This window comes from Ovis aries, chromosome 2 (assembly GCF_016772045.2).
Source record: "Ovis aries strain OAR_USU_Benz2616 breed Rambouillet chromosome 2, ARS-UI_Ramb_v3.0, whole genome shotgun sequence".
In the NCBI taxonomy this organism is placed as follows: Eukaryota; Metazoa; Chordata; class Mammalia; order Artiodactyla; family Bovidae; genus Ovis; species Ovis aries.
In genome coordinates, this window is record NC_056055.1 from 89,418,142 (window position 1) to 89,445,662 (window position 27,521).

The following is a 27,521-nucleotide window of genomic DNA, read 5'->3' on the forward strand; positions in this document are numbered from 1 at the left end:
AGTGTGGAGGCTCCTTAGAAAAATTATAAATAGAACTACTTTATGACCCTGCAGTTCAGCGGTAAAGAATCCACCTGCAATGCAGGAGATACGGGAGTCACGGGTTTGATCCCTGGGTCAGGAAGATCCCCTGAAGGAAGAAATGGCAATCCACTTCAGGATTCTTGCCTGGAAAATCCCATGGACAGAGGAGCCTGCTGGGCTACAATCCACAGGGTCAAAAAGAGTCAGACGTGCATGCACACGCACATGTGACCTGACAATGCAACTCCTGGGTATATATCCAGAAAAAGTGGAAACACTAATTCAAAAAGAGGCACGCAACCCAATGTTCGTAGCCACACTGTTTACAGTAGCCGAGACAAAGCAGCAACCCAAGTGCCCAACAACAGATGATTGAATTAAGAAGGTATGCCCTACATATACAATGGAGTATTAGTTAACCATAAAAGAATGAAATACTGCCTGCCACCTGGATGGACCTGCAGTATATTATATTAGTACTTGGTGGAAGTAAGTCAGAGAAAGACAAATACTACGATATCGTTTATATGTGGAATCGAATAATACAAATGTATTTATATGGGAAACAGAAACAGACTCACGGACATAGAAAACAAACTTGTGGTTACCAAAGAGGAAAGGACTGGAGGACATAACAGATTAAGGGTCCGGAACTACCAAACTACTATAAGTGAAACAGTTAAGCAACAAGGATACACTGTGTGGCGCAGGGAATTATACCCATTAACTTAAAACAACCAATAATGGCATATGATGCAAAAATACTGACTCACTATACTGTACAGTTGACTAACATAATATTTTAAGTCAACTATACTTCCAATAAAAACAAGAGCAAAATAAAATGTAGCTTCTTACAAGAATAACTTATTTTAAAATTCCAAAAATTATTAACTATATAAATATACCAACTATCTTTAGCAGTACTCAATTGTTTCTTTTTAAATATTTTATTTAGTGGAAATAAGTTTACCCATTATTATAATGACATTCCCATTACTTGGTTCTTATTGTTAACACAATGTTTAGTACTATTTTTACATAGTTATTGGATAACAAGATTTTATAATTCTCTCAAGAAAAATAAATGATATACTGAAGGTACAAAAATTCTATTAGTAAATTATTCATATATATTTTAGATCTTCAAAGAAAGGAACATTTTTAAAACCTGTAAGTGATGACATATACGGCTTATAGTAATTAGCAATAATAATTCAGTAATAAATAATCTGAAGCATCACTAGTTCTCAGTTTTCTTTAAATTGATTTATTATATTTGTGTACCTTTTATCTCCATGTAAGGTATGTATATGACCTGATTAAATGTTCCAAAAAAGGAATATGGGGCATGATTTGTGAAACAAGTCATCTGTTGATGGGCACTTGGGTTGCCTCTTTGTCTTGGCTACTGTAAACCGTGTGGCTGTGAACAATGGGCTACATGTATCTGTTTTCCTCAGGGTCCTCTTTTAAGACAGCGAAGTCCAATCAACTTGTGTAATATTAACAAATACTCTTCCAGTGTTTGGAAAAATGTTTTATTTTCAAAATTTGTCTAATGTTTAAGGTGGGGGTTAACTATGGGCACAGTGATATCAGTCTATAAAATGGGCTATTCTAGAAAAGCACAGAGCATATTACCCATCACTCCCCTCCCACAGAGTAGCTGCTACATGGGAACTCAGAAGCGAAAAGAAACAGATGTAAATAGATGTCATTTAAATTAACAACTTTGGTTTCTTAGTTTAACTGAATCTACTCCAGTTAAAATCCTACTTCTCATTAACTTTACAGGAAAATAGTCAGGCTTCACACGATACAAACTTAACTTGTGTAAAATTCACAGCTTTGGTGAAACAGGTTGTAAAGAGTATATGGGCTAAAAACAATGTGAGAAAAACAGACTGCTGTGTATGTCAAGAGTTCTAGGGAGGAGTGCAATTATTCCATGTTAGCGATTTTTGTCAAATACTAGATATCTGTTCACCAGAATGCCTCCCCTGTTGTGTTTCCTGCAGCTGACTCCACAAGCCTCTTCTTTCTCATGTCACATCCCAGTGCTATGCTTCACATTTTCTTCTTATTGGGAAACACTCTGAGGATGTCTCGTCTTTCTGAGTATAGATGATTGTAGGTGAAATACATACCTAAGGTAGAGAAGAAAATGGCAAAATTAGATTAACCATCTCTTTGGAGAAGGCGATGGCACCCCACTCCAGTACTCTTGCCTGGAAAATCCCACCGACGGAGGAGCCTGGTGGGCTGCAGTCCATGGGGTCGCTAAGAGTCAGACCCGACTGAGCGACTTCACTTTCACTTTTCCTTTCATGCATTGGAGAAGGAAACGGCAACCCACTCCAGTGTTCTTGACTGGAGAATCCCAAGGATGGCGGGGCCTGGTGGGCTGCCATCTATGGGTTCGCACAGAGTTGGACACGACTGAAGCAGCAGCAACAACCATTTCTTTGAAAAGAACCATGGTTTTGAAATACAGCATACTGCCTGGAGTCCAGGAGGAAGACACTTGCAAAGGAGACCCAAAGAAGAATACTTAAAAAGTGACCAGATTTTCTGCAGAAGGGGAAGTAAATTCCTCCATCTTCCTTTTCTGCATATTACAAAGAAGGAACTTTCCCCCTTTCTTTAGCTCTCTCCATTCCCCCCAAAGTTTCACATTTGTCTTCTCTTTTATGTGTTGTTCTTACATACCTGATAGAGGTATCTTCTAGAGGTAATACTTATCTTAAGGATGTATGAGGGTTAGAGCTGATGAAACTAAAATTTAACAACAGAAGGCTGTTTCTCAATTTCCTGGACAGATTAATTAATTGATCAGGTTTTCTCAGCTTAACTTTTTGCTCCATATATTTTTCTTGAGTCGTTAGCACCTATTCCCACTTGCCTGCTAGGAAATGCTAGCACATATGGCCAAACAAACAGGAAACAGAAACAGATACAAATGGGAAATCCAAAGATAGCCAAGTTTACTTAGTTTGACATCCTGATTTTCTTTATAGATGCTTGTGTCTGTTGGTAAAAATTTTATACACAAAGCAGTTACATTTTCTGCCAGTAAAACTTTTTGTTCATACAGTGATATATTTGATCTCATAATGTCCTACAAAAACCATTAGAAATAACTTCTAAGTGCTTTACTAACAGGTAATAAGGTCCAGTTCATCATTCCAGGTTTTTTCTTTCATCTCCCACGTGTTTACAGACCTTTCTATTGATACTAAGGTAGATGGCAGCACAAACCAAAAAGCACAGGAAGAATGCAAAAACAAAACAGAAAAGCCACTTACCTACAAAGAGCATCATGAGATATATTTTCAGCACATATGGGAAACAGATGGATAAGTCAAAGGGCATCTTTGTGGAGTAAGTGCCAAATGATTCGAAATAAGGCAGCGACTGATAGATGGTAAATGCTGTTTAAAGAAAAAAAACGAATCATAAAGGTTTCCCTTCTTAACTTGCTACAGGATATGTATGTATGTTAGCACAATTGAAGGATATTCTGAATTTGATTTTGATTTGGTTTTGAATCCTTTTGCCAAAATATAATTTGGTATGGAAATGCACTGAAGATCAAATTGGCAAGGCCATTACAGCAGTGTGATCTGCTGAATTTTTATCCTTGTTTTATTTTATTGTGCCTACACAGAAAGAGTTTACTGTGTTTCTCTGTTTATTGAGGTATAGTTGATGTATAAGTTTCAAGTGTGCAACTGAGTGATTCACAATTTTGTATAGTGGAGTATAAATGGCTATACTCCATTTATAGTTATTATAAAACATCAGCCATATTCCCTGTCTGTATAACATATCCTTTTAGCTTATTTATTTTATACATAGTAGTTTGTACCAAAAATGGTATCTCAGAATACCTGTCCTCTTAGTCACAAGTAGTGGTGACAGATGAGTGAACAAAACATGGAAAATGCTTCATATATTTTCCTCTTAGAGTTTCACAACACACATTGGTAGAATGGAGATTCTGTCAAGTTCTGCAATAAGAAACTGGTTTCACCCATTTCCTCAGTTTAACTGGTCTTGGAATAGCTCCTTCTTCCTCCCCATCCTAAGCAGTACTTGATAAAAATTCTGAGGAATAGTGTGAGAAATGCTGGCCTCCAATTACTTTGAAGGAGGAGGCTCTTGTCAAATAAAAAGAGTTGAATATTCTATGGAATTATATCTCATATATAGACCTTTAATAACATTTCATGGAATAAAATGACAATGTACTATAGTTATGTAAGATTTTATCATTGAGGTAAGCTGGGTGAAGGTACATGGGAACAGTGCACTATTTTTGCAAACTTATTGTGAGTCTAAAATTATTATTTTTAATTTCTTTTCTTAAAAGATGGAGGAAAACTCAGGTACCTACAGATTTTATAGCCAGACAGTGGCATCAGCATAAAGTCTGCACTTGACACCAAAAAAAAAAAAAGGAACTATATAGACACGTACAAACTTGCAGTCACCTACATTCCACCACCCAGAATTAATCATTACTGACATTTTGTTATATATGCTTTCAAAATTTTTCTGCATATGCTTTTTTTAATTGCAAGAATAAGTTTATGAATCTAATTTGAATAAAAGAATATGCATTTTACAGCAACCATATACAAACATAGCTTTCCTAAGAAGAAGGCTTACAATTACAGAATAAAAAGAAAAGTCTACTACATATTTATTCAATCCCTTATTCTTAGGAAAATATTAGTCATATTTCTACTTTATTCCTTTATATATTCTTTACAGTGTTCTTCATATTATCTATCAAATGAATGTACTTAATAATAAATGTTTCAATGAGTGAGGGATTTTGTTCTCAAATAAATGTGCAATCCATTTTTTATAGTTTTTAAGATTTTCTAGATTCTTTTGGCATAGCCTAATTTCAAAACTCAATAATTCTTCCTTTTGAAACAAAATATATTTTAAGATTATACTTAATATGATTTACTAGAATATAAGCTCTTTTTCTCTGGTCATTGGTAGATAGAAAACATGTGGGTATATCATATATACTTTACAATTATTATCAATGTCACCATCATTTTATTTTAAATATTTCTGAATGTTTTCCCTTAGTTACCTTAACATGTGCTCTCTTCATTTCTTTATGCCTTTGGTTTTCAAAAACTTTTATCATGTCTGTTTCAGAGTTTCCTTCCTGTCTGCTAAATCTATTACAGAAGGAAGCTTATATTCCACAAATATCTTCAAGCTCTTTGCAAATAGATGTGTTTAATCACTTGATTTTAAGCTTAAGTTTTACATGTAGGCTTAGTAATCAGCTTACTTCACACTGTATTTAATAATTCTTTGTTTATTGATCATGTACATTGGGTTCATAAGAGAAAGGAAGGGAGAAACAAAGACAACCCTGTATTCCCGTGAAGCTTAGAGCCTAGACAGGGAAATCTATATTAATCAAAGAATCACGCAAGTGTCTAATTACTGCTAAGGTTTTACTAAAGAGATTCATAGGGGGAATTGGTGTAGATGAGGAAGTTGAGAAATGTTTCCCTGAGAAACCGATGATTGATCTATATGTGGAGTTAATTGTCTCTAACAAAGTAGGCTGCATAATAGCTGGTAAGTGAGGAGGCTAGTCCTGCTAGGGGGAACTGAATTTCTATGCATTAAAAATAATCACTGAGTCACTAAACGTTAAACCCTCTTTGGATGAGGAAACAGACTTAGGTTAAATGATTTACCCAAAACTCAGTGAGTTAATAAAGGTAAGGGCCTGCACTCAGATGTCCTCATTCCTCATCCCATATTTTGTCTACTGTACAGAACTGCTTCCTCCTCTAACTTTGCTTTTTAATGCTTTGCTTCTTTGCATCAAGGGAAGTATGCCAGGAGAGATAACACTGAGTCAGCTGAACAGTGGCAAAAATAGTAATTTAATCATCAGAAAGTGTTGTGAACCATTATTGCTTTGTCAGTAAACAATACAAAAAGTCACTCTTTTCCTACCTTCAGCGAGAACACACAAAGGATAAATTGGCATCCACAGTGTTTGACTGAACCATGTCAAGACAGCATAGGATATTCCAATGACTGACAACATGCTGTAAGTGTACCTGAAAGGAGACAAGTTTGCTCATAGACATTTGCTGCTGGTGTCTGGGAGATAACAGGAGAAGAAAACACTTTACTTTGTAACTGAACACACAGATAACACTGGAGAGCATGCAAATTCCGTACGTTATTTCCTATAATGTAAGCAGGTGAAGAGGTGAAAAACAGAGGGAGAGGAACCCTGTCAGTCTGGCTTGTCTCACGGGGTGGATCATAGATAATTATGGATCATAGATAATTATAGAGGTAAAGAGAGAAAAATGTCCGTTATACACATCTGTGTCTCTTTCCCTGTCTTGCATACAGGGTCGTCATTGCCATCTTCCTAAATTCCATATATATGTGTTAGTATACTGTATTGGTGTTTTTCTTTCTGGCTTACTTCACTCTGTATAATCGGCTCCAGTTTCATCCATCTCATCAGAACTGATTCAAATGAATTCTTTTTAACGGCTGAGTAATACTCCATTGTGTATATGTACCACAGCTTTCTTATCCATTCAGAGAGGGTGGGATGATTTGGGAGAATGACATTCTAACATGTATACTATCATGTGAATTGAATCGCCAGTCTATGTCTGACGCAGGATGCAGCATGCTTGGGGCTGGTGCATGGGGATGACCCAGAAAGATGTTATGGGGAGGGAGGTGGGAGGGGGTTCATGTTTGGGAATGCATGTAAGAATTAAAGATTTTAAAATTTAAAAAATAAAAAACTAAAAAAATAAAAAATAAAAATAAAACCTAAAAAAAAAAAAAAAGAGAGAGAGAGAAAAATGTAACTCTTGTCCCTTAGCAAATTACAGTTACAAGTTTCCTCAAATAGTGACTTCAGTTTCACTTGGAAGCCAACCCCATTTTATACAGCAGCTAAGTTTCTTAAGACAGACAGACCTATAAATATCTATGGAAATAATTTAAAACTTTTTTAAAAAAATGGGCCATCCTGTGTAAACAACTAAATAATGGGCCTTAGGAGCATGTTTTGAGTACAGGAGGTGATTTTAAACCTGCCTTTGTGATATAACAGATGAAGTAGTCAATATCTTTACATTTCTCAAGCTTAAGCATATATCAGAATCACTCAGAGGGCTTGCTAAAGCACAAATTGCTAGGTATCTCCAGAACATCTAATTCAAGGGACCTGAGAATTTGTATTACAGACAAGCTCCAGGCGATGCTGATGCCACTGGCCCAGGGACTACACTTAGAACTATTGGAGAAGGAGGGCATACATATGGCAAAACAAAATCCAAAATTTTGAAAACATGAATGCATAAAGCAAATCTTTCATTCATTCCAGGATCCTCATTCCATTTCTCAGAGGCAATGTCCAATGGGAACATACTCTTATATACTCTTTTCAAAATTCTTTGCGTATGCCTATCTCTGTGTATACACTATATATAATATACATCAGTAGTGTAAGCACTCACAAAATATGGCATGTTATCAAACTTTTTGTTCTTTACCAATACAAGGAAAAAAATGGCATTTCACTACTTTGACGTTTTTTTCTCTTATTACAAGAGTAGGTAAGAATCTTTTCATATGTTTAGAAATCATTTCTGTAGAAGTCCAGTGTGTCTCTTTTTTGCTGTTGCTTGTGGTTTGGGTTTTAAACCTAAAAATCCATTGTCAAATCCAAGATCAAAAACATTTACCCTTATGTCTTCTTCTAAGAGTTTTATAATTCTAGCTCTTCTGTTTGGGTTTTTAATCCATTTTGAGTTAATTTTTATATATGGTGTGGAATAACAAACCAAATTCCTTCTTTTGCATGTGGATATATAGTTGGCCCAGCATTATTTGATTGAAAGATTATTCCAAAACACTATTTTTCTCCACTGAATGATCTTGGCATCTTGTCAACAATCAACTGACCATAAATTTGAAAGTTTATCTCAGAACTATCAATTCTATTCCATGCTATATCCTTATGTCTGTATCACACTCTTGATGTGTGCAACTTTTGTTACTTTGTAGTAAGTTTTGAAATTGAGAAGTGTGAATCTTCTATGTTCTTCTTTTTCGAGATTCTCTTAGCTACTCTGGTTTCTTGAGGTTTCCATATGTGTTTTAGGATCAACTTCTCAACTTCTACATTGAAGCTGCAATGCAGAAGATCAACTTGAGAACTGTTCCATCTTAAAAACATTGTCTTCAACTCACAAACATGGGACAGCTTTCCATTTATTTAGATCTCCTTTCATTTCTCTAAACAATGTTTCTAGTGTCCTAGTTGTGCACATCTTTTATTAAATTTATGTCCAAGTACTTTTTAAATGCTATTGTACATGGAATTGTTTTAATTTTATTTTAGGATAGGCCCTTGAAAATGGGTACATTAAAATACATTTAATTTTTGTAAAACTGACCTTTGAAAAACACAGATTTGAACTATATGGGTCCACTTATATGAAGATTTTTTTCAATAGTAAATACTGCAATGCTACACTCTCTGGTTAGTTGAATGCAGACACAGAACTGCAGACAGAGAGGAACTCTATACATGAAAAGTTATATATGGATTTTCAACTCTGCAGAAAGTCAGCACTCCAACCCTCACCCTGTTCAAGGGTCAAACGTATATCAATTCTGTATTCTACAACTTTGCTGAACCAGCTTATTCTAGTGCTTTTAGTGAATTCCTTATGATTTTTTTTATATAAAATTATGTCATCTGCCAATAGAGATAATTTTACTCCTTTCTTTCTAATGTGGATGACTTTTATATCATTTTCTTGCCTAACTGCTGTACCTAGAACTTCCAGTGTAATGTTGAATAGCAGAGACAAGAGTAAACATTGTTGTCTTGTTCCTGATCTTTGGAAGAAAGATCAGTCTTTCACCATTAACCATCGTGTTAGCTGTTGAGTTTTTACAGATACTTTCATCAGGTTGAAGAAACTGCTTTTCAAAACATCATTCTAAGGTAAATTTGGAAGTTAATTCTAACCCCACTTTACACAGGAAAAAAGAGTTTCAAAATGGTTAAGCAGTTAGGAATTTCACTCCTAGGTTAAGAGAAATGAAAACATATGTGCACACAAAAGCTTGTACATGGATGATCATAGCAGTATTCCTCCTGACCAAAAAGCAGCAACAGCCCAAAGTCCATCAGCTGACAAATGAATAAATAAAAATTGGTATATTGGTATAATAGAATATTATTCAGTTCATAAAAATAAAATATTGATACCTGTTACAACATGGCTATACCTTGAAAACATTATGCTAAGTGAAAGACACCAATCACAAAAAGCACATTATGTGACTCCATTTATATGAAATGTCCAGAACAGGCAAATCCATATAGACAATATATTAGAGGTTGCCAGAGGCTGGGAGGGAGAGGGAAAGGGGCATGACTGCTGATGGATTTGGGGCTCCTCTGGGGGGCAATGAAAATGGTCTCAAATTAGATACTGGTGATGGTTACACATATCTTTGAACAAACTAAAATCAACAAATTTTATACTTTAAAAGGGTAAATATTAAGGTCCATGAATTATCCCACTGCTGTTATTTTTAAGATTATACGATTTGTCCAAGCAGTTAAGTAGCAGAGGTGAGGTTCATCTTGAGATCCTCTACGTCTATGTCCCAAAGTCTTTCCATCACATCACAATACCACTCTCAATGCCAAAACTACTTTGTTCTCTAATGGGCCTACTGAACTTATCTGAGACTGGACTGACACTGAAAGAAGTGGGTATACCAGAGAATAAAACGTCAGAAAGCCACAGTTCCCTGGGACTTTCCTGGCAGACCAGTGGTTAAGACTTCGCCTTCCAGTGCAAGGAGTGAGGGTTTGCTCACTGGTCAGAGAGCTAAGATCCCACATGCCTTGTGGCCAAAGGACAAAAACATAAAACAGAAGCAATATTGTAACAAATTCAATAAAGACTTTAAAAATGATGTACATTAAAAAAAAAAAACAAGAAAGCAAGACACAGTCCCAGATGAGGCTCCATGTCTCATAAACAGAAAGTCACAGGCTATAAAAGTCCCTAAAGTTTGCCCTAAGTCCACAAATCTTTCAGTTAAAAGTGAGAAATAACTAAGTTATATATAACAAAGAATTATAGTCACTTTAATTCAACAAAATATTTCATTTTAATTCATTCTGCTTAGAATATCTTAACTCAGCCAAGATTTTGACAATAAAGAATTTATAGAACCTCTGCTAAAATGCTGCGGCCTTTTGTTACCCATTCACATCCAGGTCTTTCAAGCAAGAGGGACAGTTCTCAAGAAGTAGCAGTTAGGAACCTCTCCAAAGTGAGCCACTGTGCAAAGAGGCTATTTTACAGCATTGCTGGTAGCGATACTACTAGGCTCATCTCATTGCAAAGCTTTAGAATTTAGAAGTCAACACAACACCAACTAGGGCAAGGATTCCAAACCTGAGGTCCAAGGATTCCCAGTGAGTTCATGAACAAACTTCAGTTATTTGAACCTGCTGGAGTTGTATACACATATGTTTGTGGAGGTGTGTTTTTCACCCCAAAGAAATAAAGCCCTATATTTAAAATACTCTTGAATTCAAAGAAACCAACTTTGTAAATTGTGTCTATGATAGAAAAGTCTGGCTTTATTTACTAAAGTAACATGTACCAGAGCAATTGCAGAGAATGCCTTTCATTAGCAAACAGCTGTGAGGTTTATTCCCATTTGGTATTATGCCTGAATGCACTGATTCGCTCTTGTAATACCATGGTAGGTTTTCACTATCTTTGATATGCCCATTATGGAGAACACAAGAAATACATTTCCATATCAAGATAAAATAATATGAAAAGAGGTTATATATTTATCTCTGAGCAATCAAACACAAGCAACTAATACTGGTTTCACTGTAGAAAGTAATCTGGCTTTAACAGGTTATTTTGCCTCCTTACCTAACCATATCCAACAGATTCCAAAAGATGAATAAAACACACACCACGTATTTCTCTTGGACTTCTTCTTGACTGGTGATCACCATGAAGAGGACAATTACTCTTTCTGTGAGCTAACAAAAGAAATAGCAAAGTCAAGAATTAGGATCATCTGTTTAGCATGTAGGTAATTTTCTAATGTTAAGAACCAAAGTTCCTTTTAAAAAATATGCTTTAACTCTAAATATGTATACTATACAATTAATACGATCTCTGGGGGAGTAAGGTTATGGGTCAATTTCATTTCCTCCTTTCTGATTTCTTTTTTTCTGTATCCTCCAAATTGAACGTAACGGATAAAAAGATAACAGATATTTCATCCGAATCACAGCATGTCCCTTCTTGTGACACATGAACACATGGTTTTACTCACTTTGACAAGCTTTCATTGGGTGTCCACTACATATCAGATGCTAAGACAACATACACAATGAAAAGCATCGTCCTTGCTACACAGGGTAGCAACGGTAGGAGAATGTGGGCATTTGCTATAGCACAGTGTGAGTAATGCTGTCATTTAAAGGGCCATGTATGGGAGGAGAGGTGGGGGAGATAAACTGTGCGGGAAAAGGATGCAGAGAGACATATGGAGACAGGCAACATTTCAGCTGGATCTTGAGGAATGGACAGGGTTTGTCAGGTAGACTGGATAGGAGAGTGGGCATCCTGGGGAGCAGCCAGAGCAAAGAGGCAGAGGTGTGAAAAGACAGCTGTGCTGGGGGCCAAAACATCCCTGAGGGCCAGAAAGGAAGTGCACAAACAGAACCATGGGAGATAAAATTGAAAACATGCTGCTTGTGATGAGTTTTGAATGTCAGGCCAAGAAATTGCCATTTCATCCAAACAAGAAGCCACCATAGTTTCTTTTGGCAGGGAGGGGTGGTGCAGGGGTGTTGAGAGTTAAGAGGTGGGAGAAGGGGAGAAAGGGAAGGGAAATAGTATAATCCTAACCTTCATAAGCTAGTGGAAAGTGAAAAGAATTCAACAAATTCATGTTTTTTCCAAGTCAGTAAACATTTGTAAATCACTGAGAACGCACACACTAATGGCTTAGCTCCAATTACTGACCTCGAAATACACATTCCTCTTTCCAATCTAAATATATGTATTCTTATGCTGTATTAATATACTTTGTATATTCTGCATTTTTGTTGGTTTTTAATAGAATATTTTACTTTCCTCACAGTGGTCACAGGAAAACATCCCTGAGATTGAGAGAGCATATTACTGATAAAGACGAGGGCTGACTTGTGTCTTTCAGTAGCTGTCTTTACTTTTAAAGTGGATCAGGGAGAAAAGACTTGGATAATCTGTGACTTCGAATCACAGCCTGTTAGTCCTGGAAAATCACCTAGTGCAGAGAAATCCAAAATTTGCCAATATCAGGCCAGAGGATCAGAAATTCACATGTAGAAGCTGTATCAGCCTGTTTATAACCACATTGGTGAGCCAAGAGGGCCCTTACTTCTTAGCTAAGGAAATTAGACACGATTCAAACCTTAGTCAATCGATGGAAGCTACCTACCTGGCAGTTTTTCCTTTGTTCATCTTTCTTTCAATGCTCTAGTTTCTTGACTTAACCATATTTATGTAATGAAGTAGACTTAACTGAAATGATTAATTACTGAATGATCCGAGCTTGCTGCCGTGACACACAGCAACCTTCAGATAACAAGATCTTAGCAGCAAACAAGTACTTAGGCACTGCCTAATCTTACATTTCATCAGTGTCTGCTAATTGGGAAAATTATCTAATTTTTGATCAAAATCTCAGGAGATAAACACATGGATGTGTGCACACAAACAGAGTTCTAATTACATGGCTGACTACTATAATAAAGAACATAAGCTATTTCAGATAAGACAAATCTCTAGGGGCTCTACTAGATACATGTCCAACCCCACCTTTTTACAAATAAGGAAATCAAGTGATTTGCCCAACCTAGAGGCAGACCTGGAAACATATATCCTGAGTCTCCTGGCTTCCAGAGTTATAAGCAATCTCTGATGCCAGGCTGCCCCTCAATTGATGAGTAGGGAGGGAAAAGAATCTCCTAAGAGGGGCTGGAGCTGCCCAAAGAAACACTGTTGAAAATAATCACTTAAGGGACTGTTGGTGATGGAATCCCAACTGCATAGAAGAGGCAATAAGCATGCCCCCAAAACACAACCACATACATAGAGGTATGTGCAGACCCATCACCCCCTCTATGATGTCTGTCTAATTAACAAATTATCTGATGGTTATTTAACTCTATCTTGACCATTCAATGGCAAGACAATGGGAGAATGTAGTTGGCAATATTCCTAAGTTGATTTTTTAAAAAAAAACAATATTTATTGATTACTTTGTGCCAGTATCTAAACACATGCCATCTCATTTAATCTCCATAACAACCCCAGGAAGTGCTACTGCTATTTTGTGCCTTTTACAAAGAAAGTGTTCTTTGTAGTCATTTTACAAAGTGAAAATGACTTGCCTATAGATGTGGAATCAAAATCATGTCATTCTAAATTCCTTGTTCTGAGACACTAAGACATTTTCACCTTTGCTTTTTAATGGGCTATACCCTCATATAATGTCTATCAGTGAACCAGTGAAGTTGCTCAGTTGTGTCCCACTCTTTGCGATCCCATGGACTGTAGCCTACTAGGCTCCTCAATCCATGGAATTTTCCAGGCAAAAGTACTGGAGCCGGTTGCCATTTCCTTCTCCAGGGGATCTTCCCGACCCAGGAATTGAACCCAGGTCTCCTACATTGTGGGCAGACGCTTTACCATCTGAGCCACCAGGGAAGCAGATATAAAGTCTAGGTCACAGTCTATTCTAAAAAAAAAAAAAAGCCTCTCCTGAAAAGTTAAAACTTAAAAATATCTCCTTGATTTTCTGAATCAACACCAAAACAATTTTCAAGAATAGATTTTTAAAATTTATTACTTTCTTTACATATAATTGTTGACTAGTTATTTAGAGCTTTATCCTTGGGACAACTTAGCACTTTGTCATTTTAGACAAAATCCTATGAGAACATGACAATTACTAATAAAGGGTCTTGTAATGTTTTGTGCAACTCAAACAGGCAGACTAAAAGCACAGTGAAAACACTAACTTGGGCCACATTAAACATGGTGGTAATGTGGCCAACTCAAAATATATAAAAATTAACTCAAAAACTATAAAACTACTTTGCAGTTTTATGTTCTGTTTGGGAATTCTGAACTCCAGATTAAGCAATGACTAAAATTAAAGTGTTCTTTGTTAAAGAACTTAATTTGATAAAATTAAAGTGTTAGTTTTTTAATGGCAGCTAGCAAATTAGTTAGAAACTATTGAAGGGGTAAAAATCATACTTCAACTATAGAGAGAATTTCTACAGTCTTAAAAATCAAGTAGTTGTTTAATAAGTCTTTAAGTAGTAGCTTCAAAGACTATTACATTACTAAAAGGATAACCCAAACTACTTTAATCCTATGAACTTCTGTTGAGAACTTCAGACACATACCCTTAAATTTGAAAAGTCACCAATTATTTTCTGTAAGACAAAAGTATTTAAATACTATTTGTATATGTTTATTTATTCATCAAACAATATATATTTATTGAGTGCACTCTTCTGAATCCCAGTGAACATGGCAAGATGAACAAGATCAAATCCCAGCCTAAGAAGTAGGCTATGTCCCAGCCTATAAGGACATAGGTACTTATGTCCTAGTTTGTGAGATAGACACTGTAAACAAGTGTAGCATAATAGTTGAGTATTCAGGAAAACTAACCCAAATCCAAATTTTTGCTCCACCATTTACAATTTATGTGAACTTGGGTAAGTCATTTAACTTTTGTGTTAAGTCATTATACTGGAGATAAAAATAAGTATAATTTAAAGTAGTAATTAGTTTATAAGAAATATAGTTTGTAAGAAAATATATTTTTCTTGTAGACAGTCAAGACTATCAATAAATAAATAAAGCTAATCTCAGCATCCTTAAAATTATACTATGACTAAAACACTCTGATGATGGGAAAGATTGAAGGCAAAAGGAAAAGGGGAGAAAGAGAATGAGGAGGTTGGACGGCATCACTGATTTGATGGACATGAGTTAGAGCAAACTCCAGGAGACAGTGAAGGACAGGGAAGCCCGGTGTGTTGCAGTTCACAGGGTCGCAAGGAGTCAGACATGACTTAGCAACTGAACAACAATAGCTTTATAACTATCACACTGAAGAACTTCACTGATGAAATACAAAAGGTACCAAAAAGAAAAAAGAAAAAAAAAAATCCTACCTACAGAGTGAACTGTGTATATAATTCATTTTCAGGAAGCAAAGTTTTGAGAATCTCATAGCATGACACAATCCTCAGTACAGTTTTTATCTCTAACAATATAAGCCTGTTCCCAACTCAAAACTGGAGAGAAAATTATATGATTTCATAGGGGGAAAAAAGATTATTTAATCTACCAATGCAAAGAAGCACCTGCTTCATGGATTAAAAGAGATTAGGGTGAAACTTTGCTGTGTTTCTAAAAGGGTTTGTTTTAAGACACTCTCCTTGGGGACAGACTTTACATTTTTTCTTACAAAATCTGCGACTGTGAAATCTTTGGAGTGATTTCTGACAACAGACTCCTGTTTGTCCTGAGGATGTGCTATTGGAAAAAAAAAAAAAAAAAAAAGGATTGTTCTTGCAATCTGAGCTCACAAATGGAATTTCTGTAACACAAAGTGGAATTTCTGTATCACAATAATGTGGGGGTAATAATTCCCAGGATTTTGATTTATAGATTTAAAAACTGTGTCAAATGAATACATGTGCAGCAGTGTTTATTGTGATGCAAAGGTCAGGGGACAGAATTTAGCCATTTTAATTCAGTTATGTACAGTCTTTGCATTTCAAGCCTCTCTCAAAAGCTAAAGGAGTAAAATGGATAACTCTGAAGGTTTCCTAAAGGCACATCAGCTTAATGTCAATACACAAAGGTTAATTTTGTGGATTATTTTCCCCTCTCCTTGAGTTGAAACATCCTAAAGCTATTATATATCAATAAAGACCTCTTTCTCAGGCTTCTACACAAGCAAAGTCAGAACAGAATCCTTCAAAATCAATATTTCAAGGTTGATGGCATTTCCGCTCCATAAAAGCCAAGTCGTTTTGATTTAATCTACTAAAATACTAATTTCCAATTCAACTTTTTAAAAAAATCAAGCTAATGAAATAGGCACACTCATTTGAGAGCAAGGGATTGGACAGAAGAGAGGCCTAGTTTTCAATTATCACTTTTAACTATACTTATATGCTACTTTTGGACCTTTTTACTTTCCCGTTTTACAATTTTAAAATATCAAAAATTTTTTCCCTGATATAATTTTCATTGCCATGTAAGTGTTTACAAAAATGGATGTATATAAACAACTATTTGTTGCAGTTTTGCTCTTTTCCCCTAAACTGTATTTTTTAAAAATATATAAAATATACATCTCTGTTAAACTATCATAGTGTTATTGTCAACAGGTCTTACCCTCTCTTTCTCCTTTGGTTAGTGTTAGTGCGTTACTCGCTCAGTTGTGGCTGACCCTTTGCGACCCCATGGACTGTAGCCTACCAGGCTCTCTGTCCATGGGATTTTCCAGGCAAGAATACTGGAGTGGGTTACTATTTCCTTCTCCAGGGGATCTTCCCAACCCAGGGATCAAACCCAGGTCTCCTGCATTGCTGGCAGATTCTTTACTCTCTGAGCCACCAGGGAAGCCCTTTCTCCTTTAGCAACTGTAATATTAGAAAATCACAATGGCTTTTCCCTGTCAAACAAAGATGAGTATAAAACATTTAAAAATGTACAGAAGAAAACAAACATATTTTTGTGAGCTACAAAAATGTATACACATATACATATGTATATATAAACACCACCATCAATTGATATTATACCTGTGATTCTAATTGCTCAACTAGCTAATTGTTCCTACTGCTTTGGGGAATTACTCATCTTCATATTTTGGCAAAGCAGTTTACAAAAAAGACAACTCTATTGTGACTTACCAGTGTCACAAAGGTAATGTCAAAATAATAACACACATGAGCAGAATTCTCTTCAATCTACTTCAAAGTAGCTAGATATTGTGCATTTTTTCAAAATACCGTATGCAATCAGCTATGAGTATTGTGTGAGTAGCTTAGCTACATTCTTAACTACGGTTTCTTCATTTAAAGATGGGGAAACAGGAAAACCAAGAACGATTACACAGCTTTAGAGTTTTGTTTGGTTATTTTAAAGAAGGGGCCTCAGAGTCATCTTATAATGTGGGAATTCTTCTAGTTGTCTACAGAATTCTAAGGAAGGGGGTTAAAATGAAACTTTGGACCTGACCACGTGGGTTTTTGAAGCTTTTTTGAACATCATGTCTATTCTGAAAACCTATTCAGAAAAACTATTCAGAAAAGATAGTAAATGAATAAAAGAAACAGAGGACAGATAAAATCTCAAAGAGATAAAGAGGAAGACAAATATCATAGCAAAAATTTAATAATAATTGGCCCAGGATGAGAAGAACTGTCTTCCCTACTATGATGATTCCCTGATTCCTCCCAACAACAAAGACTTAAAAACCAGTTGAGCCCCATCAACAGGAGACTTTGCCTCCTCACATTCAAATAAAAGTGCCAATGTATACTTGCCATTATTTTTTAATTACCAAACCAGGATACAGTCCAATTACAAGTGATCATACTTCTATAAATTAATAGAGTTGCAATTAATAGGGATTAAAATCATGCTTAAATATCCTGGAATTTCTAGAACTGCAAGAAATCGGATTTCTAATAACAATTTCTATTTTTGGACAAGCCTACATACTTTTGGAAAGCAGAAATACTGTGTAGATCTTTGAGACATATTTAAGATGCTTTTCTTTCTTACAAATTTACCTGTCCAGTTTCTCATTTGCATTTCCTACTTTGGAAATAACTAAAATAACACTGCTCTTAACTTTGAAACTGTTTTACCATAAAATTACTATTATCCAATTTAGCCTTAAAAAAGTACAAAGTCTAAAAAGGTATGCCAAAAGAAAATATGACTTAGATTCAGATGAATTTGATCATACTCCAAGAAAAATAATTCCATATGCTAGAATACAGCTTTCATTTAACCTGGGTTAATTCTGTTTTCTAAAATTAGCATTTAGTTGCTAAAATGTGTCCAAATCTTTTGTGACTCCATGGACTGTAGCCCACCAGGCTCCTCTGTCCACTGGATTTCTCAGCAAGGATATTGGAGTGGTTTGCCATTTCCTTCTTCAGGGGATCTTCCTGACCCAGGGATTGAACCCATGTCTCCTGCTTTGGCAGGCAGATTATTTACCACTGAGCCACCCAGGAAGCCTGTACATTTAATGTTAAGCAATGCTATATGCATCTTAAGTTGTTTACAGATAATACATATCAATAAATCTTGTTCCTAAATAACATGCCTCTTCCCTGGTGGCTCAGACAGTAAAGAAGCTGTCTGCAATGAAGGAGACCTGGGTTCAATCCCTGGGTCAGGAAGATCCCCTGGAGAAGGAAATGGCAACCCACTCCAGTACTCTTGCCTGGAGAATCCCATGGAGGGAGGAGCCTGGTAGGCTACAGTCCATGGAGTCGCTAAGAGTCGGACACGACTGAGCGACTTCACTTTCACTTTTCTGGGACAGATGTGTATGTACCCCCTTTCGTATTGTAAGGACATACATTTAAGGCAATTCCATGTAGGTCTTAGCTAGCTAACTAACTATTCTTAGTTTGTACTCTAGATATTGCCCCAATTTTTACTTTACATTTGATATTTCAACACTAAAGTAACTTCATCCTAATACTATTTCTCCACGTCTAATGAATAAGCAAAATTTAAAATCTCCTATCAACTTGTAATGCAGAGTTCTCGATAGGCTCCTCAGGATTATACTCTGATTTCCATCTTTTAAACTTTCATGATATTTCAGCAAATTTTAATATAAAGATCTATGCCACTATTTCATTCAACAAAATTTAAGGTGTTTATGTTCTAAGCACTTTGCTAGGTGCTGGCAATACAATCAGATTCTAATATTTTAATTATTTTTACAATGCAAATTTGTCACATTTAGTTATACATTTTTTAACATTTATTTTACAAATAGTTAAAATTATACTAATGAAAATACTTTTTTCTGTAAATTTTAAATGTATGTTCATATAGCCACCCTTATCTCTCCTTATGGAAAATATCACTTTTTAATTTTTCTTGTCTTAATTCAGCAATGATTTCCTATACTAAATCTCTACCCGTGAATTTCCCATCTTCCTTCAACCTGCCTTTAAAAGGAACACGGTCATCTAGGGCTCAAGACATGGCAGAGGAACAAATGATACCTAAAATAACAGCAACAGCTACCAGGTATTGTATTCTTAACTAAGTGCTAGGAACTTATCCTACCCACTTTCTCAGTTACTCCAGAATATACAGGCTATTTGCATATCACATGAGAAAATGAAGCTCAGAACAATTACATTACTTGTTTAAACTCATATAACTAAGAGATAGAACTGGAATTTGAAGCCAGTTCAGTTTAGTCGCTCAGTCATATCTGACTCTTTGTGGCCCCATGAACTGCAGCACGCCAGGCTTCCCTGTCCATCACCAACTCCCGGAGTCTACCCAAACCCATGTCCATTGAGACAGTGATGCCATCCAACCATCTCATCCTCTATCATCCCCTTCTCCTCCTGCCCTCAATCTTTCCCAGCATCAGGGTCTTTTCAAATGAGTCAGCTCTTCTCATCAGGTGGCCAAAGTATTAGAGTTTCAGCTTCAACATCAGTCCTTCCAATGAACACTTAGGACTGATCTCCTTTAGGATGGACTGGTTGGACCTCCTTGCAGTCCAAGGGACTCTCAAGAGTCTTTTCCAATTTGAAGCCAAGTCTACAGCATTCCCAGGTCTGTACAAGTGGTGAAAGTCACTCAGTGGTATCCAAATATTTGCGACCCCATGGACTATACAGTCCATGGAATTCTCCAGGCCAGAATACTGGAGAAACCCCTTCCCTTCTCCAGGGGATCTTCCCAACCCAGGGATCAAACCCAGGTCTCCTGCATTGCAGGAGGATTCTTTACCAGCTAAGCCACAAGGGAAGCCCGTACAAGTAGATGCTATACTAAATAAACACAAAAGACCACTCCTTTGTAACTGTGTTCAGTACTAGGGGCAGAATGAACAAGAAATGGCTGGGGAGTATTCTAATCTCTGGACTTAGATGAAGGGTACATTTTTTTTTTTTTTTTTTTTGCAAATTTATTCTTTTCCAGGTAATGTAGGTGGCGTCCTTTTCCCTAAAGAGCTGGATGATGGTGGTTAATGTATCCCAGTGTAGGTAGAGGAGCCAGGCACCAAACCCCAAGTCTGAATGGCTCCCATCCTATGCCTTTCCTCTGTACTACACTGCCCAAGGCCGTGGCATAGTGAGACTGGGCAGTGGATATGAAATCTCGTCCCAGTAGAGGATCACTATAGTGCTGCACAAAGCAGCAAGCATCATTTCTCTGAATGCTTCCAACTGGCAATTCTGACAATGCAGTATTTTAGGATGAGGTCACTTTTTCATGGAATTCTCCATGTTAGTGACTTGGGTTGCACATTAGCAAAGGTTGGCTTTTTCACTGCCGTAAAGTTGAGAGGTTGTAAACAGAACAAAGTTACGTATGCAACAGATTCTATAATATAAACAATGTGATTAAGACCTACCTGCAAAAACCTAGGAAGAAGATGGTTTGATTCAATGCCAACATATATGTGCAGCAACTCCAAAAGGGAAACAGACTGGCAAAGTTGCATCACAAGTCCAATTGCATAGAAAGTGTCAACCATTGAATCTGTGTCCAGTGAATTAAAAATACAGACATAGTAAGTAAAATCTAGATCACAACCCAAATCTAGGAAGCAGTTTGAAATACAACTGAGATTCCTTACTTCATTTTCCTTTGTACATGTGAGAAATTTCCTAGATTTCTAAATTACAAATACCATGTAACCGAAGAAAGCACTTCACATCATTATACAGTTTAATTGCTCCTCTTTCAGAACGAATTTGAAACTTGAAAAAGAAGGCTCTATGACCAAAGCTAAAGCATTTATTCCCCATTTATATGATTCTAAAGGAATTTCAGCATAAAAGTAAACAGTTAGACTCTAGACTACATCAGTGAAAACAGGCTGAAAGCGAGTTTATTAGAGAAACTGCTGTGCCCATTCCTTGTCTATGGACAAGAAAATGACAGAGATGAGAAAATACGATTTCAGAGAAGCTTTATGAAATGGCATTAATGATGCCATGATATCAAATAACAGCTTCCATCTATATAGCATTTATGTCCTGCACGTACATGGTTAGTGCTTTCTGGATTTTGGTGAGTTGGGCCCATTGCAGAGGGCTCCAAACAAACACTACATTTGACAGAGCTGAAATGGACAGAAACAAATGTCTCTCTAAATAGAATAAATGTGCTGGTTTTTAAATGAAATCCTGCCATATTAAGAAACGTCTAGGGAAATCTTTATCGTCTTCACTCCCTAGTGATCATTCACATGATAGTAATTTATCGAAGGGTTTCTCTTCTCAGCAGCTCTATGAGGTAGACATTATTATCATTCCCACTTTATGGATGATTCCTGAGGCATATACAGTCCTACTTGCCATAAAAGCATGATCAGTCACACGGCTCCCTGAAGGGAGAAGGCAGCTGGTGCCTACTCCAGGTGCTTGAGTGCTACTGAGCTACTTAATTTATACACTGATTTGGAAATTGTACTGACCTCCCACATAGTTCTTTTCAAGCTGCCTTCTGTAGAAATGGGTTGTGTTTCTTTAATAAAATGCAACTTCTCTAATTATGGATGGCAAGATCACAATTAAGAAATAAGTATACTGCTGCCTAAGGCACTTCCCCCCACTGGAAAAGCCAGGCAGCATAAGAATAAATTCATGTCTTGTTACTAATGTTGTGAATGACCTATAACAGGCCCTCGAAGCCACAGCTAACTTCCAAGGTCTAGAAGCGATGCTTTTTTCCTAAAAACAAAAGGAAGTTTTCCAAACACCTGTGCTGTCCTCTGCTTGAGGACTCCCGACACTCAAAAGTTGAAATACAGCCCTCAAGTTATATCTTTGGAGGTTCTTAACAAAGGCAAGAATTTATCCGCAAATCTGCAGTAAAAAAAAAAAAAGCAACATCAAATAGTTTATGGTATCACAGAAAAAGATTAATTTTCTCACGATATCAAAGGCTGAATTGATGAGCAGAGCATGACTTATCCCAGATACACACTACATGTTTGTTTTTAGCTGCAACCAGCAATTGCTCAAATTGTCAAGTCATGCAACAGTTGGAAACTGTGATGACCCTTATCCATGTTGGGATGGAAAATGAAAAGAATTTCATTTTGACAGTCATTTAATGATTCATTTTTTTGAAAATTTCAATGCATTTAAAAATCCCTACTTTCAGGAAACTGGAGAAAGCTTATGACTTAAACCTTTAACGCTAACTCCTCTATATGTGATGAGTCATCTACAAAATGTGTCATTTTCCTATGGACACATTGCCTTTTAAAAGGATTAAATAGACGATTGGGGAATATAGAGTTTGTCTTTCATTTGTTAGTAGTTTCCAGTTACCTTAAACCTGGGGAATAAGAAACAAGAACTGGTTAATTTCTAATTTCTACGTGGAAAAAGAAAAAGTTACACAGGAATTTACAGATTTCTTCAACACACACCAGATCTGCTAAGGTTTGGTGCAGAACCAAAAAAGGAAGAGGGAAATGGTACACCCCAATGGCATGTCTATGTTTTCAGAGCCAGTGCCTACTCAAAGAGAACTCACTTCCCTTTCCCTCATTTTACTTACCGCCTCCTCCAAACAGGTTTTGGTTTTTGCATTAAGAATGAAGCATGCTTACTGAAAAATATGGTCACTAAATTTCAGAGAAGTGAAGGATATTAGGTGAAGTTCACAGAAGTTAAATTATAACTAGGACTAGGTGAAAATGAGGATTAAACGTTAAAAATTCAAAACTGTTTTGGGCTTTTACCTTTTCCAAATGAAAAGAATCTGACTGTCATATTTGTAAATATCCAGGAGTGGCCGCAGAACTGGATTAAGTAGTACATGAAAAGATAGGCATTCTTCCTATACCTACAAAAAATACAAGAAAATACTTCCTTTAAACACATTAAACACTTCCTTTATAATCACCTTTTCAGCATTATACACATGTTTTTTAACTAATTTACTGGCCAATCTGAGCGAGCAAGAGACAATTAATCCATATCCGAGTTTTTAACTTGGATACTCTTCTAACCCCCATGAGATTTCAAAAGCACACACTATCTGTTACAGGGACCATCCTGGGTTTGTTTAGCGCCAGATATGGTTCTATTTCAACATTCACTTTCAGCTGTGATAAACCTCTAACTTTGCTGCTCCCCAAGGGATAAAAGCAAGCATTGCAAAGTTAGCTTTGAGTATTTTCGAAAATAAAATATGGATGGAGAGAGGTCCATGTGGTCAATGTGTTCCTGCTAAGTGCGTAACTTGAAGGATAACTAGTTTATAGTTACAAGAAGGGAGTAGCAATGGTGGCATTCCCAGGCAGGGTAATTCAATCATTGGAATGTTAGGTCCATGAATCAAGGCAAATTGGAAGTGGTCAAACAGGAGATGGCAAGAGTGAACATCAACATTTTAGGAATCAGTGAACATAAAATGGACTGGAATGGGTGAATTTAACTCAGATGACCATTATATCTACTACTGTGGGCAAGAATCGCTTAGAAGAAATGGAGTAGCCATCCTAGTCAACAAAAGATTCTGAAATGCAGTACTTGGATGCAATCTCAAAAAAAAACAGAATAATCTCTGTTGGTTTCCAAGGCAAACCATTCAATATCACAGTAATCCAAGTCTATGCCTCAACCAGTAATGCTGAAGAAGCTGAAGTTGAACAGTTCTATGAAGACCTACAAGACCTTGCAGAACTAACACCCAAAAAAGATGCCCTTTTCATTATAGGGGACTGGAATGTAAAAGTATGAAGTTAAGAAATACCACCTAGAGTAACAGGCAAATTTGGCCTTGGAGTACAGAATGAAGCAGGGCAAAGACCAATACAGTTTTGCCGAGAGAACTCACTGGTCATAGCAAACACACTCTTCCAAAAACACAAAAGAAGAGTACACATGGACATCACCAGATGGTCAATATCAAAATCAGCTTGATTACATTCTTTGCAGCCAAAGATGGAGAAACTCTATACAGTCAGCCAAACAAGACCAGGAGCTGATTGTGGCTCAGATCATGAATTCCATATCGCCAAATTCAGACTTAAATTGAAGAAAGTAGGAAAACCACTAGACCATTCAGGTATGACCTAAATCAAATCCCTAATGATTATACAGTGGAACTGAGAAATAGATGCAAGGGATTAGATCTGATAGACAGAGTGCCTGAAGAACTATGGATGGTGGTTCGTGACATTGTACAGGAGGCAGGGATCAAGACCATCACCAAGAAAAAGAAATGCAAAAAAGTAAAATGGCTGTCTGAGGAGGCCTTACAAATAGCTATGAAAAGAAGAGAAGTGAAAAGAAAAGGAGAAAAGGAAAGATATACGTATTTGAATGCAGAGTTCCAAAGAATAGCAAGGAGAGATAAGAAAGCTTTTCTCAGTGATCAACGCAAAGAAATAGAGGAAAACAACAGAATGGGAAAGATTAGAGATCTCTTCAAGAAAATTAGAGATACCACGGGAATTTTTCATGTAAAGATAGACACAATAAAGGATAGAAATGGTATGGACCTAACAGAAGCAAACGATATTAGAAGAGGTGGCAAGAATACACAAAAGAACTATGCAAAAAAGATCTTCACAACCCAGATAATCATGATGGTGTGATCACTCACCGAGAGCCAGACGTCCTGGAATTCGAAGTAAGTGGGCCTTAGGAACCATCACTATGAACAAACCTAGTGGAGGTGATGGAATTTCAGTTGAGCTATTTCAAATTCTAAAAGATGATGCTGTGAAAGGGTTGCACTCAATATGCCAGCAAATTTGGAAAACTCAGCAGTGGCCACAGGACTGGAAAAGGTCAGCTTTCATTCCAATCCCAAAGAAAGGCAATGCCAAAGAATGCTCAGCTACCACACAATTGCACTCATCTCACATGCCAGTAAAGTAATGCTCAAAATTCTCCAAGCCAGGCTTCAACAGTATGTGAACTGTGAACTTCCAGATGTTCAAGCTGGACTTAGAAAAAGCAGAGGAACCAGAGATCAAATTGCTCGTGGGATCATCGAAAAAGCAAGAGTTCCAGAAAAGCATCTACTTCTGCTTTATTGACTATGCTAAAGCCTTTGACTGTGTGGATCACAATAAACTGTGGAAAATTCTTCAAGAGCTAGGTATAGCAGACCACCAGACCTGCCTCCTGAGAAATCTCTATGGAGGTCAAGAAGCAACAATTAGAACTGGACATGGAACAACAGACTGGTTTCAAATAGGGAAAGGATTATGTCAAGGCTGTATATGTCACCCTGCTTATTTAACTTATATATAGAGTACATCATGAGAAACACTGGACTAGATGAAACACAAGGTGGAATCAAGACTGCCAGGAGACACATCAATAACCTCAGATATGCAGATGACACCACCCTTGTGGTAGAAAGCAAAGAACTAAAGAGTCTCTTGATAAAAGTGAAAGAGGAGAGTGAAAATGTTGGCTTAAAACTCAACACTCAGAAAACTCAGATCATGGCACCCGGTCCCATTACTTTGCAGTGAACAGATGGGGAAACCATAGAAACAGTGACTTTATTTTGGGGGCCTCCAAAATCACTGCAGATGGTGACTGCAGCCAGGAAATTAAAAGATGCTTGTTCCTTGGAAGAAAAGTTATAACCAACTTTAAATATGCTAGACAGCATATTAAAAAGCAGAGACATTACTTTGCCAACAAAGGTCTGTGTAGTCAAAGCTATGGTTTTTCCAGCAGTCATGTATGGATGTGAGAGTTGGACTATAAAGAAAGCTGAGAGCAGAACTGATGCTTTTGAATTGTGGTGTTGGAGAAGACTCTTGAGAGTACTTTGGTCATCAAGGAGATCCAACCAGTCCATCCTAAACGAAATCAGTTCCTGAATATACTGAAGATAAAACTTCAATACTTTGGCCACCTGATGCAAAGAACTAACTCATTTGAAAAGACCCTGATGCTGGGAAAGACTGAAGGCAGGAGGAGAAATGGTCGACAGAGGATCAGATGGTTGGATGACATCACCAACTCAATGCACATGAGTTTGAGTAAACCCTGGGAGTTGGGGATAGACAGGGAGGCCTGGCATGCTGTAGTCCATGGGGTCATAAAGAGTTGAATACGACCAAGCGACTGAGCTGAACTGAACTGATTTCTGAATGCATTTTTGTGATTGGGGTCAGTATCTTACCACTGCCTATTATAGTTTGCAAGAGTAGATAGTTTCCTTCACCAGGCACACATAGAAAGCAGTTTAAGGGCCAGAAAAGGGAAGTGAAGCTGAGTTTGAAAATTGGTTGATGGGGATATGACTAAGAAAAGATGAACAGATACACGTTTGAGGGGGTCAGAGGAAGCACTGTTTGAAGTGTTGTCTCTGGTTCTAAAAAGTGGTGGAAGTAGCCAGATCGGGGTAGACAAGATTTTTTTCCTAGCTGGAGATATGAAACCTCTGAGAAATAAAGGAAATAAATTGAGAAGCAGATAAAATGTAGCTTGATGAGTGCACTCGGGTACCCCTACAGATGACTACGGCACTACTAAAAAAGTAGGGGAAAGGAATGCCTCCCTGAAACCTACAGCAGTCACTTGGCTTGTGGGATAAACACAGACATCTCAGGCTCTACCCTCATAACACTGAATCAGTTTTTCTGGAAAACCGGGGCCCCTGAAATCTACACGTGTGCTTGGTGCTTCTGCAGCAGGTAGAGAAAAGGAAAGGGAAGGGCTCCAGGTCGGAGGAACGGGAAGAGAAGAAAGACCGCAGAGAGCGTACAAAAGGAAGGGCGGCCACGCAGCCTGACCTTTCTCTGCTGAAACATGGGGAAAGTAACAGTTATTCCTAGGGTTGCCGAGAACATTGTATTAGCTAATATCTGTCCAGAGCCCCAGGGAACGTGAGGCGTAAGGCTGCCCCGGCGCTGGCGGGTGCTCGCCCCGCGGAACTATGTGGGCACCACCCACACCCTCCCACCCGCACCCTTCCCCCTGGCGGCCCCTCCTCCCGACCCCCTCCCCACCCTCCGGGCCGAGCGCCCTACCTGGGCTGCAGCCAGGCGGGCAGCGCCACGGGTCCCATGGGCCGCCGCCACCAAGTCTTCCAGCGTCGTCT

At 37.4% G+C, this 27,521-nt stretch overlaps 1 protein-coding gene across 3 annotated transcripts; it reads right to left on the reverse strand.

Moving 5' to 3' along the window:
• Nucleotides 1-1,549: 1,549 nt before the first annotated feature.
• HACD4 (3-hydroxyacyl-CoA dehydratase 4) lies at nt 1,550-27,521 on the reverse strand. 3 transcript variants are annotated; one of them, XM_027964572.2, is made up of 7 exons: nt 27,451-27,521; nt 23,185-23,288; nt 20,839-20,966; nt 11,040-11,152; nt 6,031-6,137; nt 3,333-3,458; nt 1,550-2,174 (listed from the first exon to the last, which is right to left on the reverse strand). In XM_027964572.2, exons 1-7 carry the CDS (start codon nt 27,486-27,488, stop codon nt 2,095-2,097), a joined length of 696 nt encoding a protein of 231 aa, XP_027820373.1. In that variant the 5' UTR covers nt 27,489-27,521; the 3' UTR covers nt 1,550-2,094. The 3 variants fall into 3 exon arrangements, with proteins under 3 accessions (XP_027820373.1, XP_060265508.1, XP_060265507.1); XM_060409525.1 differs by adding an exon at nt 25,056-25,118 and having other exon boundaries at nt 1,550-3,458; XM_060409524.1 differs by having other exon boundaries at nt 1,550-3,458.

Bases quoted from the DNA above. Each gene is read 5' to 3' on its own strand.
- HACD4 (XM_060409524.1), bottom strand. From the start codon at position 27,488: ATGGGACCCGTGGCGCTGCCCGCCTGGCTGCAGCCCAG. The intron at 6,138-11,039 runs GTAAGGAGGCAA...GTCTCCTTTCAG, and splicing joins AATCTGTTGGATATGGTTAG to GTACACTTACAGCATGTTGT. The intron at 3,459-6,030 runs GTAGGAAAAGAG...TTCTTTAAACAG, and splicing joins TTTGTGTGTTCTCGCTGAAG to CATTTACCATCTATCAGTCG.